The 18917-nt window shown below is 43.9% G+C and overlaps 1 protein-coding gene across 40 annotated transcripts in view; it reads left to right on the forward strand.

The window, feature by feature from the left end:
• Positions 1 to 18917, forward strand: part of MAGI1 (membrane associated guanylate kinase, WW and PDZ domain containing 1) — a 480329-nt gene that overhangs the window by 244212 nt on the left and 217200 nt on the right. For all 40 annotated transcript variants that reach the window (XM_083491069.1, XM_083491085.1, XM_083491061.1 and 37 more), the window contains exon 2: positions 11228 to 11344. In XM_083491069.1, the coding sequence (XP_083347195.1) occupies positions 11228 to 11344 (117 nt within the window). The remainder of the gene's footprint in view (positions 1 to 11227; positions 11345 to 18917) is intronic.

Below are 18917 nucleotides of genomic sequence, written 5' to 3' on the forward strand. Positions count from 1 at the left end.
CATCACCAAAAAGAAATTGTGGTTGTTATTTTTTTGGGTGGGGTAGGGGAGAATCTGCCACTCACTCACAATTCCTCAGTGTCCTGGCAATTCACCTCCACCTCACTTCTGTACCTTTTCAGATATTTCGGAGAATAGACGTATAATGGTGATTCCCACTATTTTAAGAAATGTAGCAAAATTTGCGTTCTTCCCAGTCAAAACCCTCAGTGTCCTGGCAGTAATTGCAGAAGGAAGTATCCTGTGCTATCTCAGCTTTCCACATTTACTGGCGGCTTCCGCTGTTTCGTGAAGCAGGTAGCAGAATTTCCATTATCCCCAAAGTATGTTTTGGTTTAATCACCTTTTTCTGCAGCCCATTGCTTCTCCCTGGTCATCACCCAGTGCTGATTTTCCCCAAGTGCTTCCCCTGTTTGATGTGCCTGAGGATCAGTTCTGATTCTTAAGCTTGGCCTAGATATTTTCATTTCAATCAGATAAATGCCCTCCTGCATTTGATCCCCTGGGCACCCTTTTCTCACCTCTGCTCGCCTCTACTCTTTGGTGTCAATTCTAGAGAGGTTTTGAAGGCATGCCTCTCCTCTCTTTTCCCACATCAGCTTGTGTTTGATGAGTATTCTTCAAAGAGAGGAAAGGAGGAGGTGAAAAGAGTTGGAACCAAATGCTTGTCTCTTTTTCAGACACCAGTGAAGTGGTGTGTGTGTGTCTCTGGCTCCCAAAGAAGCTGCAGCTGATCTGTTCTCTCCCAGTGAAAGAATCAGAGAGGAATGTTTATTTGCATCAGCCACTAGCTGTAGCAATAAAATAAAATACAATGTACTGAAGATAGAGGTAAAAAACTTAACTGTACAAAATACATTCTGGAGGTTAACATCAATAATCAAATTATAGATCTTATTCTAATTGCCCCTGCTAAATGTTTTGCAGTTTCGGCTGTCCCGTGATTATCTTGATCTGCTAGAAGATATGAAACAGTAGCAATGGTTGGGAGACCTGGTACGGATAGCAGTAGAGGGGTAATAACCTCACTGCTCAAATTTTTATAAAGAGTGCAGGCTAGAAGCACATGCCGCCATCTCCACATGGACATAAGCGTTTTCCCAGCGGAGTTTTTTGAAATCGACCCTCAAATACAGCCGAAGGCAGTATATTTAATCTTGCGTTACTGAAACCGCGTCTGAATTTTGGAATTGTTGCAAATAGGGTGCCAACGTCTCAGAATGACTATGTGGAAAATAATCATACCATGGACACAATTTCCCAATGTTCTCTCCCAATGAAATATTTATTCACACACTATAAAACAGTTGCTATGTTTTTCACTCCCACCTTTGCAGTGCTTAAGCTAGAGGTCCAATTTGCAGCTTGCCCAGAGTAGCAGTTGGTCTAAGAAAAGCACCCATACCAATAAAGCCCTAAATCTAGCACTGTTTGTTTATTGCATCCTATGAAAACAGAATCTCCCCCACCCCCTCCATTTGTCTATAACACAGGACAGTGTTGCAGTTCTGTGCGCACTTACTTGAGAGCAAAGCCTGTTGAACTCTTAAGTAAGCATGCATAAGACTATGTTGCAGTGCCCATTACAGAGCAATTCTAAATATGGTTTGGGATTGCAGAACCACTACCCTAACCAAAGCCTTGCAGCTTTAGATCAGCAGATCCATGGTTTGCTCTGCTGCACACACACACACGACAGTCTGTCGGTAGTCACATTTCCTCTGGCAGCACAAATCAAGGAATTTGAAGTGTGTTGTTAGCATGCCAGACATTCTCCTGGACCTTGGTTTAGGAACTGGGAAAACTGTGTAAGTTCCAGATCTTAGGTGGAATGATGTTATTCAAGCCCTCATTTCCTGGCCTTATTTTTACCTCTTTAAGCACGAGCACAAAACCAACTGCAGTCATGAACATGTTTTTTGAGAATGAATGATGTATGAAATTGTTTTTGCTTGCCTTGAATCAAAATAGCTTTGCTAGCTTGTGCTAGCTGGAAGGGGTGTGTGTGTGCCCACATTTTATATAAGCAAACTGTCCGCTTCCGTGATATTTTAACTTTGTTCTGTGTTGGTGTATTTTGTGTGTGTTGTAACCTGTCCTAAAACAATTCTGCGAAGGAAGGGAGAATACGCATCTTTAAAAAAATAAATTCAAAATAATGCTGTGTAAGGCGTATCAGAGAAAACCCGGCGCATCTGCTGTGATTCAGATCACACTCCCTCTCCCGACAGAGAGACACAATTCAGAGAAGAGAGTAACAGGTTCATTCTGTTATGCAACATTCAAGCCAGCCAGCCAAGCCATAATAATAATAATAATAATAATAATAATAATAATAATAATAATAAATTATTAATACCCTGACCATCTGGCTTTGTTTCCCCAGCCACTCTGGGCAGCTCCCAACAGAATTAAAAGCGCAATAAAACATCAAACATTAAAAACCTCCCTAAACATTCTCACTAACCAGCACGATCTGAACAGAAATTTCTTCCTGATCTTAGATACGGCAGTCACATAACAGAGCCTTCCCACCCAAGTCCCCTTCATTTTTTAAAATAAAAAAGAAAGAAAGAAACTGTGCAGACAAGAAGCAGGCCATTCAATACTGTTTTGTTTGTTTTCTTCCCCTTATCTCACTGAGCAGTGTGAAGCTTTGACCTGAAAGCCACAGGGATATTGCAGCCTGTAGACTGGCAGATGTAACATTCCTGACTTACATAAATCACTCTCTTTTGTCACTGCTGGCATAAGGCCAGTGAGTGTTCTAATTATTGAATGGCTTTTATAGCCCCATTACTTATAATCACTTTTGGTCTACAGCTGGGAGGCCAGGATGGAGCAGAGCGAAGTAATATAGCACAAAATGTTACCATTTGTTATCTGCTCCTGGGATTAGGGTTATGCCAGCAACAGGAGTTTAGATGCTTGATGTTGTGTTAATCTTTTTTTTTTTTAATGCACCAAAAAAACCCAACATTATTGGATGCTGCTGTTCTGAACAGGGTGACTGCATCCGAGCAGTTATCAATATATGTTGAGTATGACGGGATTGGGTTTTTTTTGACTGATGGCAGAATATGTGTTTTGATTTTGCTGTATCGGTTGTGTTTGACGGTTACGTTGGCCGCAAACGACCCACCCTGTGATCATTTTGGCGAAGAGCAGGATATAAATTTCAAAAAACAAATTAAATGGTATGTGCTCACCTGAAGCTTTCCACTTCACAAGGAAAACCGTTCTTGGCAATACCCAACAAATAAAATTCTAAAGGGTGCCATTTGCTCAAGCAGGAACAGCATGTATGAATTTTCCTTTCTGCACCAGAACGTTTGCAGTGGCCTGAATGCTGTGCAAATCACTACTGTGCAACCTCTTAACTCACGGAGTGCCTCATTTCCTATATGTTCTCTTGCAGGGTTTCCCATTCAGTCCTAATATGGACTCACAGTGGTGATGTTTCTCATTGCCAAGCACCAAGGTGCAATGGCATGTAGAGAGGAATCCCCCTCAGGTTTAAGTCATTTCCTCTGGAATTGTGCAGTTTTCAGTTGGGATGTCTTTATATGAACAAGCATGTCTCGATCAGGTTGTTTTAAAATTACAGTGATACCTCGGGTTAAGTACTTAATTCGTTCCAGAGGTCTGTTCTTAACCTGAAACTGTTCTGAACCTAAAGCACCACTTTAGCTAATGGGGCCTCCTGCTGCTGCCGCGCCGCCAGAGCATGATTTCTGTTCTCACCCTGAAGCAAAGTTCTTAACCTGAAGCACTATTTCTGGGTTAGCGGAATCTGTAACCTGAAGCGTAAGTAACCCGAGGTACCACTGTATACATTGGAAGAGTACCGTTTGGGGACATCGGATTGGGAGAAAGCAATGGGGAAATACTGACGGAAGTAGTCTTCTGGAGTTCTTTTGGACTCTAAAATTCAAACCAATGTTGTGAAATGATATATGGAAGGTTATTGGGAACCAGTACTGAACCTTAAGTACTTGTGTGCATGTGTCAGACAAACATCACTGCAGCATCCTGCAGGGTCATCTGGTACTACTTACTTGCAACTAGTAAATAACTATATACTCAGAAAAAAGCCACACTCAGTTCTGTGGGCCTTACTCCCAGGTAAGCTTGAGTGGGAATGCAGTGTTTTATCTAAGCAGCCAGGGTTCCTTGGGATGACAAGATCTTTCTGCACCAGGTCAGTGAGGACCATTTGCTTTTTAAAATTCTCCCATATATACAGAACTCCCTATGCACCTTTGGGACTGTATCTTTAGGTTTTCCCCTCAGTGTCAAATAAATTGGGTCAAATAAGTGTTGTTTATTTTTTATAATACATGGAAGATGGATCTTCCTCAGGAGGTTCTGGACTCTCCTTCCTTGGAGGTTTTTAAGCAGAGGTTGGATGGCCATCTGTCATGGATGCTTTAGCTGAGATTCCTACATTGCAGGGGGTTGCACTAGAATAGCCTTTCTCAAACTCGGCCCTCCAGATATTTTGAGACTACAACTCCCATCATCCCTGACTACTGGTCCTGCTAGCTAGGGATCATGGGAGTTGTAGGCCAGAAACATCTGGAGGGCCGAGGTTGAGGAAGCCTGCACTAGAAAGATGGCCCTTGGGGTCCCTTCCAGCTCCATTATTCTCTATGTGTTTTTCTGCTTCAACAAATATTTCCTTATGTTCCTATCATTTTATGTAATTGTATTTTGTATAAATTATAAAAAATATCAATGAAATATGTTCTGTTTACAAACAAAACATTTAAATAGCTACCTTTCTACTGGTAGGACGGGGGGACATGGGTGTAGCCAGAATTTTTGTTAGGGAGGGCGGAACCTCAAATTTGTATTGATATGTATTTTTACTTATTGGGGGGGGGGAGAAACCGCCCCCTCTTGGCTACGCCCATGGGGGGCACAGGAAGGAAACAAGATCGGAAGGGGGCCATGGTTGGAAAAAGTTTGGGAAACACTGATGTAATGTATTCCAGATGGGATTAATCTTGAAGTTTGCTGCCTTCTGATTTAGCATCATCTTCCACTTTTCTTTCAAGAAACATCCCATCTGGAGTGTCGCCAATGCATGATGTTCTGTATTAGCTTCCAGTAGCCTTCTAGATATAATTATAAAGATGCTGGTTTAGACTTACAAAGCCACAAATTGCTTGACCCCTGCAGGACTACCTCGCTCCATTGCGCTCTCTCTCTCTCTCTCTCTCTCTCTCTCTCTCAAAATCCTCTTTCATTAGCTTACATTGTGCAACAAATCTGTGAGTTCCGTTGGGTGAGGTAGGGAGCGTGGCTTGCTCAAGGTAATTAAAATAGATTAATAGTTGAAGAGGCATTTGAGCTTGAGTTCCCTACATTCATACCATTTTCTAGCTTCATCAAGGCAACTATGTAGCACTCAAGTGTACAGTGTATCAGCAGTTAGGAGAAATAGCTTTTCATAAAATGGTTTAAGCCAAATGGATGATTAGGGTTTTTGGTAGTTATCTTTTGCTTTGCATTCTCAGAGGTGTTCAGTCCACCTGCACCTAAAAGCATCATCATCATCATCATTTTTTAAGTGTTTGACAAGGTTAGCATGCAAATTTATTACCCTCAATGAATAAGAATAAGAATGTTATTAGTTATATGCTGCCCATCTGACGGTTGCCGCAGCCACTCTGGGCAACTCCCAACAAAATATTAAAAACACAATAAGGCATTAAACATTTCCCTATATGGGGCTGCCTTCAGATGTCTTCTAAAAGTCAAAGTTGTTTATTTCCTTGACATCTGATGGGAGGGTGTTCCATGGGGCAGGCGCCACTACCAAGAAGGCCCTCTGCCTGGTTCCTTGTAACCTCACAGTGGGGGAAACACCAGAATGCCCTGGATGCTGGACCACCGTGTCCAGGGCTGAATGATTAGTATAGAGACGCTCCTTCAGGTATACAGGGCCAAACTGACCTAGAATTGTTATTTTCCCTTTGACAAAAAAATAACTACACGTTAACATTTTAATTCCCGAGGGGGTCAAGGAATATGTGCACACATATATTTATTGTATTTGTCACCTAGTTTTGTAGACTGCCCTTCATCACTTATTATAGTGATCTCAGATTGGTTTCCAGAATGTCCTGAAACAAACAACAGTTACAAAATATACAAGCTGATAAAGCAGTGACTGAAACTAATTAAGAAATATAAGTGCCTTGGCTTTCACCCTCGGGCACAATACTTGAGACTCTTAACTCCAAGAAACCCAAAAGCTTTATTCTACAAGTCAGCACAGAGTCTCAGCATTAGCTCAGAATACAAGATGTACTGCTCAAAAGATCCATTTGCAAAGTTCTAAGATGCAGAGCTAGGCTGGGTTAAACCACAGAGCCTAGGACTTGCCGATCAGAAGGTCAGTGGTTCGAATCCCCGCGACGGGGTGAGCTCCCATTGCTTGGTCCCTGCTCCTGCCAACCTAGCAGTTCGAAAGCACTTCAAAGTGCAAGTAGATAAATAGGTACCGCTCCGGCGGAAAGGTAAACAGCGTTTCTGTGCTTCTGGTCACATTTACCAGCCAGTAAAGCGAGATGAGCGCCACAACCCCAGAGTCGGTCACGACTGGACCTAATGGTCAGGGGTCCATTTACCTTTAAGATGCAGAGCTAGGCATGAGTTTAAGTGCTTCTGTCATGTTGGTGTGGCTGCTGGGGCTGTTTGTGACAGTGCGGACAATCATAATGGGTCCAAATCTCTTGACTTTCCCTTCTCCTCCAGTTCACCAGGCTCTGCCAATTGGCCAACTGCCTATTCAGCTACCCTGAGAAACTCATTGTTTGGAGGTGGGATAGGACTCAACCAACTCCTCTTGCTGGAATGTCTGACCATGGCAGGCTGGAAATAGATAACTTTCTCTATCATTTTTGTATGATTCTGTGTTTTATATTCTGTGGCTTCTGGGTGGCTTCGTTTTTCAGTAGAATTTTATCCTGCAGCCTTGAATGCCATTTGGCATTGTGGCAGCATATAAATCTTTAAACCAATTAAATCGTCGAATCTGTCCATAACCTTCAGTTGGAGATGATTCAAACTGCTACTGGGAAGTAGTTTATTGCAATGACAGGATTGAACGGAGGGCTTCAGACAGGAAAACTGCTGCTCAACCTATATAGGCTTAGGGCTTCAGTGCTTGCAATCTGACCATCCACTGTGCTGAGCTCATTATGGTTCTGGAACGTAGAATCATAGAATAGCAGAGCTGGAAGGGACCGTGAGGGCCATCTAGTCCAACTCCCTGCAATGCAGGGATATTTTGTCGAATGTAGGACTCAGACCCATGGACCTCAGAACCAGTGAAGGCGGTGAAGGTCCTGTGTGAGTGCCTGGAGGCGGTTGGAGGATGGATGGCGGCTAACAGATTGAGATTGAATCCTGACAAGACAGAAGTACTGTTTTGGGGGACAGGGGGCGGGCGGGTGTGGGGGTTTCCCTGGTCCTGAATGGGGTAACTGTGCCCCTGAAGGACCAGGTGCGCAGCCTGGGAGTCATTTTGGACTCACAGCTGTCCATGGAGGCGCAGGTTAATTCTGTGTCCAGGGTGGCTGTCTACCAGCTCCACCTGGTATGCAGGCTGAGACCCTACCTGCCCGTGGACTGTCTCACCAGAGTGGTGCATGCTCTAGTTATCTCCCACTTGGACTACTGCAATGCACTCTACGTGGGGCTACCTTTGCAGGTGACCCGGAAACTGCAATTAATCCAGAATGCGGCAACTGGGACCACATAACACCGGTTCTGAGAGATCTGCATTGGCTCCCAGTACGTTTCCGAGCACAATTCAAAGTGTTGGTGTTGACCTTTAAAGCCCTAAACGGCCTCGGTCCTGTATACCTGTAGGAGCATCTCCACCCCCATCGTTCAGCCCGGGGACTGAGATCCAGCCCCGAGGGCCTTTTGGTGGTTCCCTCATTACGAGAAGTGAGGTTACAGGGAACCAGACAGAGGGCCTTCTCGGTAGTGGCGCGTGCCCTGTGGAATGCCCTCCCTTCAGATGTGAAGGAAATAAGCAGCTATCTTATCTTTAAAAGACATCTGAAGGCAGCCCTGTTTAGGGAAGTTTTTAATATTTAACGCTGTACTGTTTTTAACACTTGATTGGGAGCCACCCAGAGTGGCTGGAGAAACTCAGCCAGATAGGCGGGGTATAAATAAAAAATTATTATTATTATTATTATTATTATTACTATTATTACTATTACTATTACTATTACTATTATTACTATTATTATTATTATTACTATTATTTGCTTGTGAGGAGAGGCATGTCAGCTAGGGAATTTACAGTGGCAGTGCAGCGTCAGTGGCAAGTTGTTCTGTTATGAGAAGACCCAGGTGTCTTCTGCCCATAGCCACATAGGAGCCACTCTTCTGTAATGGAATCCTGCGCTGCTGGGAGCAGTATGTGAATGGTGGAATCATGTGAGTCTTTCCTAAACAATGGTCACTCAAGGCCCAAGCAGTGTGCCACAGCCACATATTTACGTCATTTACTGAAAACCCACAATGGGAAAGGATCTCATCAACAGATAGCTCAGTTGGTAGACTCTTAATGTCAGGGTCATGGGTTTGAGCCCCATGTTGGACAAAAAGATTCCTGCATTGCAGGGGGTTGGACTAGATCAAGGTTTCCCAATCTTACAGTTCTTGGACTACAGTTTCCATCATCCCTGACCATTGGTCTTGCTACCTAGGGATGATGGGAATTGTTGTTTAGTCGTTTAGTCATGTCCGACTCTTCGTGACCCCATGGACCAGAGCACGCCAGGCACTCCTGTCTTCCACTGCCTCCCGCAGTTTGGTCAAACTCATGTTGGTAGCTGTCCAACCATCTTGTCCTCTGCCGTCCCCTTCTCCTTGTGCCCTCCATCTTTCCCAACATCAGGGTCTTTTCCAGGGAGTCTTCTCTTCTCATGAGGTGGCCAAAGTATTGGAGCCTCAGCTTCAGGATCTGTCCTTCCAGTGAGCACTCAGGGCTGATTTCCTTCAGAATGGAGAGATTTGATCTTCTTGCAGTCCATAGGACTCTCAAGAGTCTCCTCCAGCACCATAATTCAAAAGCATCAATTCTTCGGCGATCAGCCTTCTTTATGGTCCAGCTCTTACTTCCATACATCACTACTGGGAAAACCATAGCTTTAACTATATGGACCTTTGTAGGCAAGGTGATGGGAATTGTAGTCCCCCCCCAAAAAACAACAACAACAACAGCTGCAGACCCAACTCTGGGAAACCCTGGACTAGAAAATCCTCACGATCCCTTCCAACTCTACAATTCTATGAAAGGTAGCTCCCATGTGGCTGTGACGGGGGGTGGGGGTGGGGGGTGGAAGGGCACCCTGTTCCAATTAAGGGAAAGCAAATGTACTTATTTTTCCTGGAAAACTCTTGGAGCACGTACGGTAAAACTGGAATGGGGGTGGCAGTGGGATTTGCAAAGGTATCTTAAATCCTGTGGGAGTTTGCATTAGTGGAACAATTTCATTTCAGCTTAATTATTTCGCGTGCCTGGAGAATGAATTTGCTGGGCCCTTGTGGGACTCTTGGAAGTGTAAAAATAGATGAGTATGTGACAAAGAGAAGTGTTGCTTAATTGTTCCCCCTCCCCCCCTTTTTTTTTGGGGGGGGGATTGACTGATCCCATGCCCTGCTAGGAGCTCATTAGTGGGAATTCTACAGGACTAATAAAAATGTCTCTTTCGCAAATCCCAGAACAGTGATTAGTCCTGGAAGTCTCTAATGGAGTTCTGTTCCTATAGAAAAACTTAGAAGATCCTTGATTTTTTTTAATTAAGTGTTTCAAATTCATATTTTTAACTACAGCACATTAAGTCCCTGCTGGTCTATGACCAAAATAACTAATGAGTACATTTATTGATGTATATGATTATGAACATAGAAGAAGAAGCTATATGTGATTTATATTCTGCATAAATTGTGTATGCTGATATAGCACAATTTCGCCTTTGAATATTTCACCTACTTGTACAAACATCTCATGACACTTCTAATATATTTGACTTAAAAGAAACCTATACATCCTTCTTGGTCACCAGAAAAACTGAGATGCAATTGCAGCTTAGATATTGGGGACTATTAAATCAAGAAACCCATTGCTTGGTTAAGATACCGTTAATATGTGCGGACTGCTATTAGTTTAGCAGACTGGTGTTGGAAACGACTTGTTAGGAAGCGTAGCCAATTCTTCAGCTTGTAATCTTTCAAACTTTCACTAGAAATGTTACTGTTTAAACCCACTGGGTAGATTTGGTCATAATGGGTGGTATTCAGCTAAGTTTAGACCCACTGAAATTAATGAACATGACTAAACTAGGGTTATTGATTTCAGTAGGTTTCCCTGAGTAGAAGTTAGTGGTTTAGTGTACACCTTTGTGTACACCTTTGCCTTTCCTCTTTCCTCATTCATTTGTGTTCTGGTTTTGGTGCTTTGTTCTTGGTTCATTTACACCAGAGCTTTGTCTCAAATGGGGAGCTCTGGCTTAATGTCTGCTTATCATCTAGGACAGTGTTTCCCAACCTTGCGTCTCAGGCAGTTTTTGGACTACAGTTCATATCATCCCTGACCACTGGTCCTGCTAGCCTGGGATGATGGGAGTTGTAGTCCAAAAACAACTGGAGACCCAAGTTTGGGAAACACTCATCTAGGATTTGAAACCTGGAGGCCTGTCTAAATTACAGCAGTGGATGTTTAGACTTTACCCAAACCTAGTTGCTGTGGAGGTTGCAAATGTCAGTTTATTTGAGTATTTCCCAACTAAAGACCAGGCAGCTCTGCTATGTTAATCTGTGTGTCCAGCCTTCCTTTTTGCCCAAGCCTTGGGCTGTGTAGAAGAAGAAATGCTCTCCCTTTTAAAATATTTTCCCCCATCATCATTTTGTCTATGTCATTTTCCTCCCAGTGCAGAAAAAATATGTGCTATTGCCAGGAGAGAGGGTGATAATCCCTTTAGCAGCAGCAGGAAGGAAGAGGGGTTGTAAAGCCAGGGAGATTTCATGTTTGCAGCAAGTTATTTTTGGTAATTAGCCATTTACAGAAAACGCACATGAAAGCAGCATACCATAATTCAGAGGAACTGCAGATTGCAAGTCTAATGTTAGCTAGAGCTGGCAATGTTAATCCCTTCTCTGCTCAATTTGTGATTTCTTTCTTTTTTTCTTTCAGGAAGTCGTCTGAACAAAGATCTGAGACATTATCTCAACCAGAGGTTTCAGAAAGGATCTCCAGATCACGAGCTGCAACAGACTATTAGAGATAACCTTTATCGCCACGCTGTGCCTTGTAAGTAGCTAACAATTCATCTAGTGAATTTAGTGTAATAAAACTAAAGACAAACAAACAACCTTTTGATGACAGCCAATGGGGCTGCTGTATGGAGACCTGGTATGGTTTTTTGTTTAATTTTCTTACTAGGAGGAGATGCTTGCTTCCGGTGGTGGTTGAGAAAATGCTGGATTTGCTTTGTCACCAGTTGCACAGAGTGCTTGGATGGAGAAGGTTAAGAAATTAGGGAGCAACAGCCTAGTGGTTAAAGCACATGGTTTGCCTATAGGAGGTCTCAAATTAAATCCCTGACATCACCTGTATTAAAGATCAAGTAGCAGGTGATGAGAAGGACCTTTGCGTTAAACCATAGAAGGCTACTGATGACAGTGGGCTAGATTGAACAATTACCTGGCCCAATATTTGGCAGCTTCAAATGTTCCATGGTGAATGTGGATCAATGAAGAGAGCTTCATAAGTTCCTGTTTAACAATATGAAAAACATTGGCTCAGCGTTTGACTCAAAAGCCGCCTTTCACCCCAAACCAACAATTTGGTTACTTTCTCCCCCATATACTTGGATATCTGGAGGGCCCTTCAGTTTGAACCAAAATAAATAAATAAATAAATGTATAAAGGCAGGATCACAGCCCTGCAAATTGGAAGCTTCTCAATACTTAATCCTGACTCTTCTGCAAAGTGTTATATCGCCTTTCTCTTGACAGGCCAGCTTTTACGGAGTTGGTGTTAAACTTTAGTTCATCTTCCTGACGTTTCCTTACCTGCTAACGTTCATGTTTTATGTGATCTTTCACACAGCTTAAAAGCCACTTCTGGAAGTGTTGCAGAATCTAGCATAGGTTTAGTGCTCATCTCTGTTTTAATTGTTTCCAGAAAAAGACAAATCCGTTTGCAACCTCGTCAGCTCAGAAAAATGCAGGAGTTTTGTGTTGTAACTTTCCCACGGTTTTCATGATCTGCCGCTCATGTGACACAGTTTGAGGTGGTATCCTGGCATACAGTTCTTTCCTGCCCTTTAAAATTCAGTGTGACGTGGTAGTACAGTGGTACCTTGGGTTACGAACTTAATTTGTTCTGGAGGTCCGTTCTTAACCTGAAACCGTTCTTACCCTGAGGTGCGTTTTCACTAATGGGGCCTGCCGCTGCGCTGCCGGCGCGCGATTTCCGTTCTCATCCTGGGGCAAAGTTTGTAACCTGAGGTACCACTTCCGGGTTAGCGGAGGTTGTAACCCGAAGCGTTTGTAACCCAAGGTGTTTGTAACCCGATGTACCACTGTATATTGATTTAAAAGGCACCGTTCGTAATGCAACAGGTACTGCAATTTAGAAGGAATGTTATAACACAAAAACCACTATTACAATAAAGCCCCACACCTGAATGCAGCCATATTACTTGCACAAGCAGAATGACCTATTTTCCCACAATGCAACTTGCTCACCCTTTCCTCCCCTCACATGCCTCTGTACCCACCAAATCTGCTCCAGAGGGAGCCCCCAGAGTACCGTATTTTTCCATGTATAACACCCCCCTATTTTGGGGGACTCCAAATTAAGAAAATGGAGGGGATTGCTCAGACTTGTTCAGCTTTTTTTGGGGGGGGGGAATTGCCCAGGGTTGTTGAGCTTTTTGGGGGAGGGATTGCCGAAAATCGCTCACTAACATGCCTCGTCAAAGCAACCAATCATCGATCTGCTTGCCGCCGGCAGCCACCAATCACCTGCCCAATTGCCGCAGCGACAGCCAATCGACACCAACCCTTGACGCAGCCACCAATCTCCCACCCAATCACTACTGACAATCTCCTGCTCGCCGCACCAACCAATCCCCAGTCCACCCTATGCACTATCTGTGTATAAAACACCCCCCAATTTTTCACATTATTTTATAATTAGAAAACCTCGTCTTATACACGGGAAAGTACGGTATATTTTGGGGAGCGCATCAAAGAGGGGAGGCAGAAAAAGGAGCAGAATTCCATTGCATGAACAGAAACACTCCACTCGTGCAATTACCGTACTTTCGTAGCATACAACCCAATTAATTTTTTAAAACTTGTTACATGTTTTAGGCTTTTATATGAATTGGGTATTTTTATCGTACAGTGGTACCTCGGGTTAAGTACTTAATTCGTTCCGGAGGTCCGTACTTAACCTGAAACTGTTCTTAACCTGAAGCCCCACTTTAGCTAATGGGGCCTCGCGCTGCCGGCGCATGATTTCTGTTCTTATCCTGAAGCAAATTTCTTAACCTGAAGCACTATTTCTCGGTTAGCGGAGTGTGTAATCTGAAGCGTATGTAACCTGAAGCGTATGTAACCCGAGGTACCACTGTATTCTAAATGTGTTACTTTCCTTACGCCTTTTTAAAGGCAACATGGGCTACATATCTTTTTACAAAAACAAGACGCTGAATTGTTTTCATGTGGTCAGCTGTACTTGGTGTCAGATTTTGAGGGTCTGAAGAACTTTCGCTATAGGGAGCCGTGTGCCCTTTGAACCCCCTGGATCTGCAGCTTGTTGCCGCCGACTTTCTTGCTGCATCATCTTCCTCTTCTTTACAGTTCCAGTTTCAGAAACGACGAATAAAGCAAAACGAGCCTAAGTTCTGTTGGAGCATTTTTCTGCGTTGCCAAGGTTACGTTTTGAAATGCTCTCGACTTGAATCTTTTCTCTGATTTATTGGACTTGACTGTGAGCTAAACTACTTTGCTTGCTTTTTAATCTCACCCAAGGCCTTGATTATAGAATCGGGTGTGTATTTTTTGGGGGGGAGGGGGTGTTTAGCAGGGAGATGTTGTTTTTTTAAATATACATTTTGCAATTCTGTTTTTAATGAAAGGAAAGGGAGTGGTGACACTGCGAATGGGAGACAATTCTCTTCTTGCTTTAAAATGAACATCTGTATTCATGCCTCGCAATTATATAACCAACAGACAAACCTAGAAGGGGGAGTTGGTTGTTATGCAATACTTACCTTTGTAGAGCAGTTAGCTGAATAGCATTCTCTCCTTCTCCTCCTCCCCCTCCGCCCTGGCGGTTTTTCTGCAAAGGAGCTTTCCTATGGGCTTTGGATGTGATAAAAATGTGCAGGCTTGAAACTGAATGAAGCTACTGTATGTATGGCTGTTTGGTACCAGGAAGTGGTGAAGTGGGGGAGGGCAGGGGGAGGGAGGAGATTTTTCCAGGGCTGAAGATTAATCTGGCTGCTGCATACTAATATTTTTTTATTCCTCGATGCACGTGATCAGAAAATCCAGTGCTCTGGGCCAATCTCTGTTGCTAATGGATTATGAAGTCTTGTATTTTGAAAATGGAATTCCCTGCTGATTATGTGGTAAACATGTTAAAGGCTCACAAGGTCACTCAAACTGAGCATGCCTTGACTGCCTGCTGATCCTTATTGCTGTAACCAGAGGACTCTGCTGAACGGACGACTAATGGCCCAAAATGCGTAAAATGGGTCCTTTCCTCTACGTCCACCCCACCCCCCAGTCATTTGAAATCCTAAAAATTCGGCTCTAAGTAGTGCAGTTACATGTTACATTGCAAAAGTCAAAAATCAATAAAACCGCATGTGTAGCAGGGGAGAAGGGCTGGCTGACCACCACAGAAATGCTCGTGGAACAATAGTCGTTTTCAAAATGAGCAGCTCACGGCATTGATCAACAACCCCCGCTGCCTTTTTCTGAATTAGGAAGGAGCCGCCATACTTAAGAAAAACAGCCACGGCCAAAACTGAGCAGCCACAGGCAGCTTTACAGTTCTTGCAGTGATCAATTGGCTTTCTTTAGCTGTGGTAGAGGAGCAGTCTAATAGCCGGCCTACCTTGATATATTCCAGCCTTTAAAAACTGCTCCCAGAACCTACAAAGAAAAATGCAGCAAAATCAACTAATTCTTTTTTTTAAAAATGCAGCTGAGTTGCATCTCCGCATCTGGGGAAATGACTTAAAAGCATATGTTACTGTGTTTAAATCAAGTGTGAAAAATTGCAAAGGAAAGACAAACGGGCACTTTCTGAACCAAGGCGATACCACACCAGCCTATCTGCAGTTAAGCCCAAATGAGGTGTCGTTTTGTTGCTAAGGTGTAGAAGAGCTTATACAGTGGTACCTCGGGTTAAGAACTTAATTTGTTCTGGAGGTCCATTATTAACCTGAAACTGTTCTTAACCCGAGACACCACTTTTGCTAATGGGGCCTACCACTGCCGCCGCACTGCCGCACAATTTCTCTTCTCATCCTGAAGCAAAGTTCTTAACCCGAGGTACTATTTCTGGGTTAGCGGAGTCTGTAACCTAAAGCGTCTGTAACCTGAAACGTCTGTAACCCAAGGTACCACTGTAGATTCACCTGTGTTGCCATTTTGCAATCTGACTGAGGGCACAAAACAGAAGGCCCTTTTAGTACAGATTCTCTCACGCAGGTGCTACTAGGTTTTCATTATATTGGTTTTATTAGATTTGTGTACTCAATTTTTGGCTACAATGAGTGAGAAATTATCCAAAGGAGTGAAAATGGTGAGAGGTAGTACTTAGGGTGATCTAAAGGTAGGGGAAATAGAAAAGGTTAAAAACAGAGGGATTCTAGTGGAAAGTCGAAAACAGAAGTAAAGAAAACTGCAGTGGAGTGGGAGAGTGAACTTAGTGTGCAATGGGATAGATAAATATAGATACAGTGGTACCTCGGGTTACAAACGTTTCAGATTACAGACTCCGCTAACCCAGAAATAGTACCTCGGGTTAAGAACTTTGCTTCAGGATGAGAGCAGAAATCGTGCTCCAGCAGCGCGGCAGCAGCAGCAGCAGGAGGCCCCATTAGCTAAAGTGGTACCTCAGGTTAAGAACAGTTTCTGATTAAGGATGGACCTCCAGAACGAATTAAGCTCTTAACCTGAGGTACCACTGTAAAAGCCTTACTGGAGAAGTGTCTGTAGGATCAGACTGCAACTAGGCCAGTGGTGAGCCTGTTATTTATTTGAGACTATTCACATTTCCAGTATGCATATTCTATGCAGATAGATTCATCTGCTTTCCAAGTGGTGCCATGCGCAGTGAAATCCAACTTGGTGGCTCCCATAGGAAGGCTGTATGCTCAGATGAACTCTGGGTACCATTATAATCTATGTCGTTGGTAGTATAAAAGCCCCGCGATTACACAACCAAGCAAAGATTATTAGAGCTTCAACTCATATTGTTAAAGCCAAGACTTACAATGGTGCATTGGAGTTGAGAGTACCCCTCGCGTATCGACACTGTATGTCCTGTTCAACATGCAGCAGCTAAATATGAACATGGATGTAGGGAGAAGTCCAGTTCCCAATCTGAAGCCAAAATCCCAAATCACATTAACAGAGGAAACCATCTTGAGGGTAAAAACAGCAGATACAATTTGTGCCATTGTGCATAAATGCAGTTAAGAGAACAAGTGAAAGGGAGGTAGAATCAAAGGAAGATAAACCTTGCCCAAAGTGCGGGAGGACACAGCCTTCCTTTTTCTGCTGTTCAGTCAAGTCCTGCCCCCCACCCCCCGTTTCCCTCCTCCCAGTGACCCCAAGGTACCAGCTCCAAGGCTGGCCTAGCCTCTTCTCTCCCCTAGTCTTTCCAGAGGCATATTCTCTCCTGCTCCACCCCATCCCATGGAAATGTTTTCTTTCTGCTCTTGCAGAGGAGGGTCAGCTTCAGAGGCTTGTAAAACTGCAAGGAGGATGCCCGCATAGCAGACTTCCTGCTCCGTCCAGAGATCCTCCTCTCTGCCTGTGGTAGAGAAAGGACCACACTATCCAAGCCCCTAGGACAGGCATCCCCAAACTCGGCCCTCCAGATGTTTTGGGACTACAACTCCCACCATCCCTAGCTAACAGGACCAGTGGTCAGGTATGATGGGAATTGTAGCCCCAAAACATCTGGAGGGCAGAGTTTGCCTATGCCTGACCTAGGATGTATTTCTGGTGGCAACAGAATTGAAGACTAAAAGTTGCGAAAAACATTATCCGTGCTCGTTGTTTCATTCCGTAACTCAAAACAAGGAAACAAAGTTCTCAAGCTTTAGTTCTTAAACCCCAAGGTTCTTAAGCGTTATCTTAGGCCTAGCTCTTGTTGAGGGAATAAACCTGTATTCTATGTAAATGTGTACAGACATTTACTACCTCAGAGGAGTATTTCAGCTCACACTGGTCCCTGCCTGTCCACATTACCAATGAGGGAGAAAAGCTGGCCGTGTTTTGCACACTGTAAACTTGCCGCACTCGTTGTGTAAAGACTCACTTCTGTTTCCCTAAGATGCTTGCTGCATTTCTATCAATTTGTGCTGCCGCACTGAGCTAAAACTGGTTCATAAGTTCAAAATGCGAACTTCTTTCTTTCTTTTTTGAAAATAAGAATCTTTATAAGTTTTATATCCTGTTGGTTTCACCCAACTATTTGTTTTTGCCTTTAGCAGCCACCCACATTATATTTTTCAGCCTAGCAAACCATTTCAGGTTTAATTTTTCGTTATGTTTTGGGGGAGGGGGAAACCTATCTGCTGACCAGCATCACTGAAGAGCGGCTTCAAAGTGGCCAGAGATTAAGAGAATAAAACAAAAATCAGAGCGAACACTTCCCTGAAGTTCATCTTGAAAGTTTTTCTTTATCACTTGCCAAGCAGCCTTCCAGTAAGTAGTGTGGGAAGATGGCTGATGGTTTTAGATGCCTTTGTTTCTTTATTAATTCCCAGTGCTCTTCAGTTTGCTCCCATAATTACGACACGCAAAGGGCTTCCAAAGGGCTTTGTCCTCATTGTGAGGAATCTGCAGTGGGTATTCAAGTGGTCCTAAAAGGTATTGAGACTTGAAAGCCAGTGGCCAAGAGGGAAGAAATTGCAGCTTAATGCTGAGTTATTAGTGCTCTTTACAATCTCAGATGTAGTAAAGATATGCATCTCAAATGTAATATTCCATCAGCAGAAAACAGTGGCATGCTCTCTCGATTGAATTCTAAGCACCAAGAGGGAGTGGGAGCTTTTCTTTCTTTTTTAGCTGTCTCCCAAAGCCTAATCATGGAGTTCCATCACGGGAAAGACTCTCCTCCCTGCAAGAGAGGGGAGTGGTTGTGGCCGGGAGCCGGACTCCGCCTCAAGCAGGGGGCGTTTGCCCCCTGCCCCCCACTCACCTGGCTGGCGCCCACGCCCACGGCCAGGCACCTAACCAGGTGCCTTCAAGGGGGCGTGTACAGCAGCCTAAATTGCTGCATCGCCAGCCTCCCAGCCCTCACTTTTCGTCGTTCCGTCGCGAGTCACCCACCCTCCACTCCCTTAGAGCAGGGTTTCAGTTTCTTTTGGCCTTGCTATGGACCTTAGGTTGGTCACCCTGGTTGTCCTGGGGGCCTGGTAGGAATTTTTCCATTTGGCATTAGGCTTTTGGGTTTTTCCGCCTACCTCGTAGCAATCGTCACAACTTTTGTGGTATTGGTGGGTAGGTTAGGCATTGGAATAATGTGTTGTGGTGTCGAAGGGCTAGGTGTGGCCATCGCCTGCGCCTTCAATTTTTGGGTATTCCGTTAAAGGAATCCGGCGGTCGTGTATTCTGTCTGA

This window comes from Podarcis liolepis (assembly GCF_965112155.1).
Source record: "Podarcis liolepis genome assembly, chromosome: 2".
In the NCBI taxonomy this organism is placed as follows: Eukaryota; Metazoa; Chordata; class Lepidosauria; order Squamata; family Lacertidae; genus Podarcis; species Podarcis liolepis.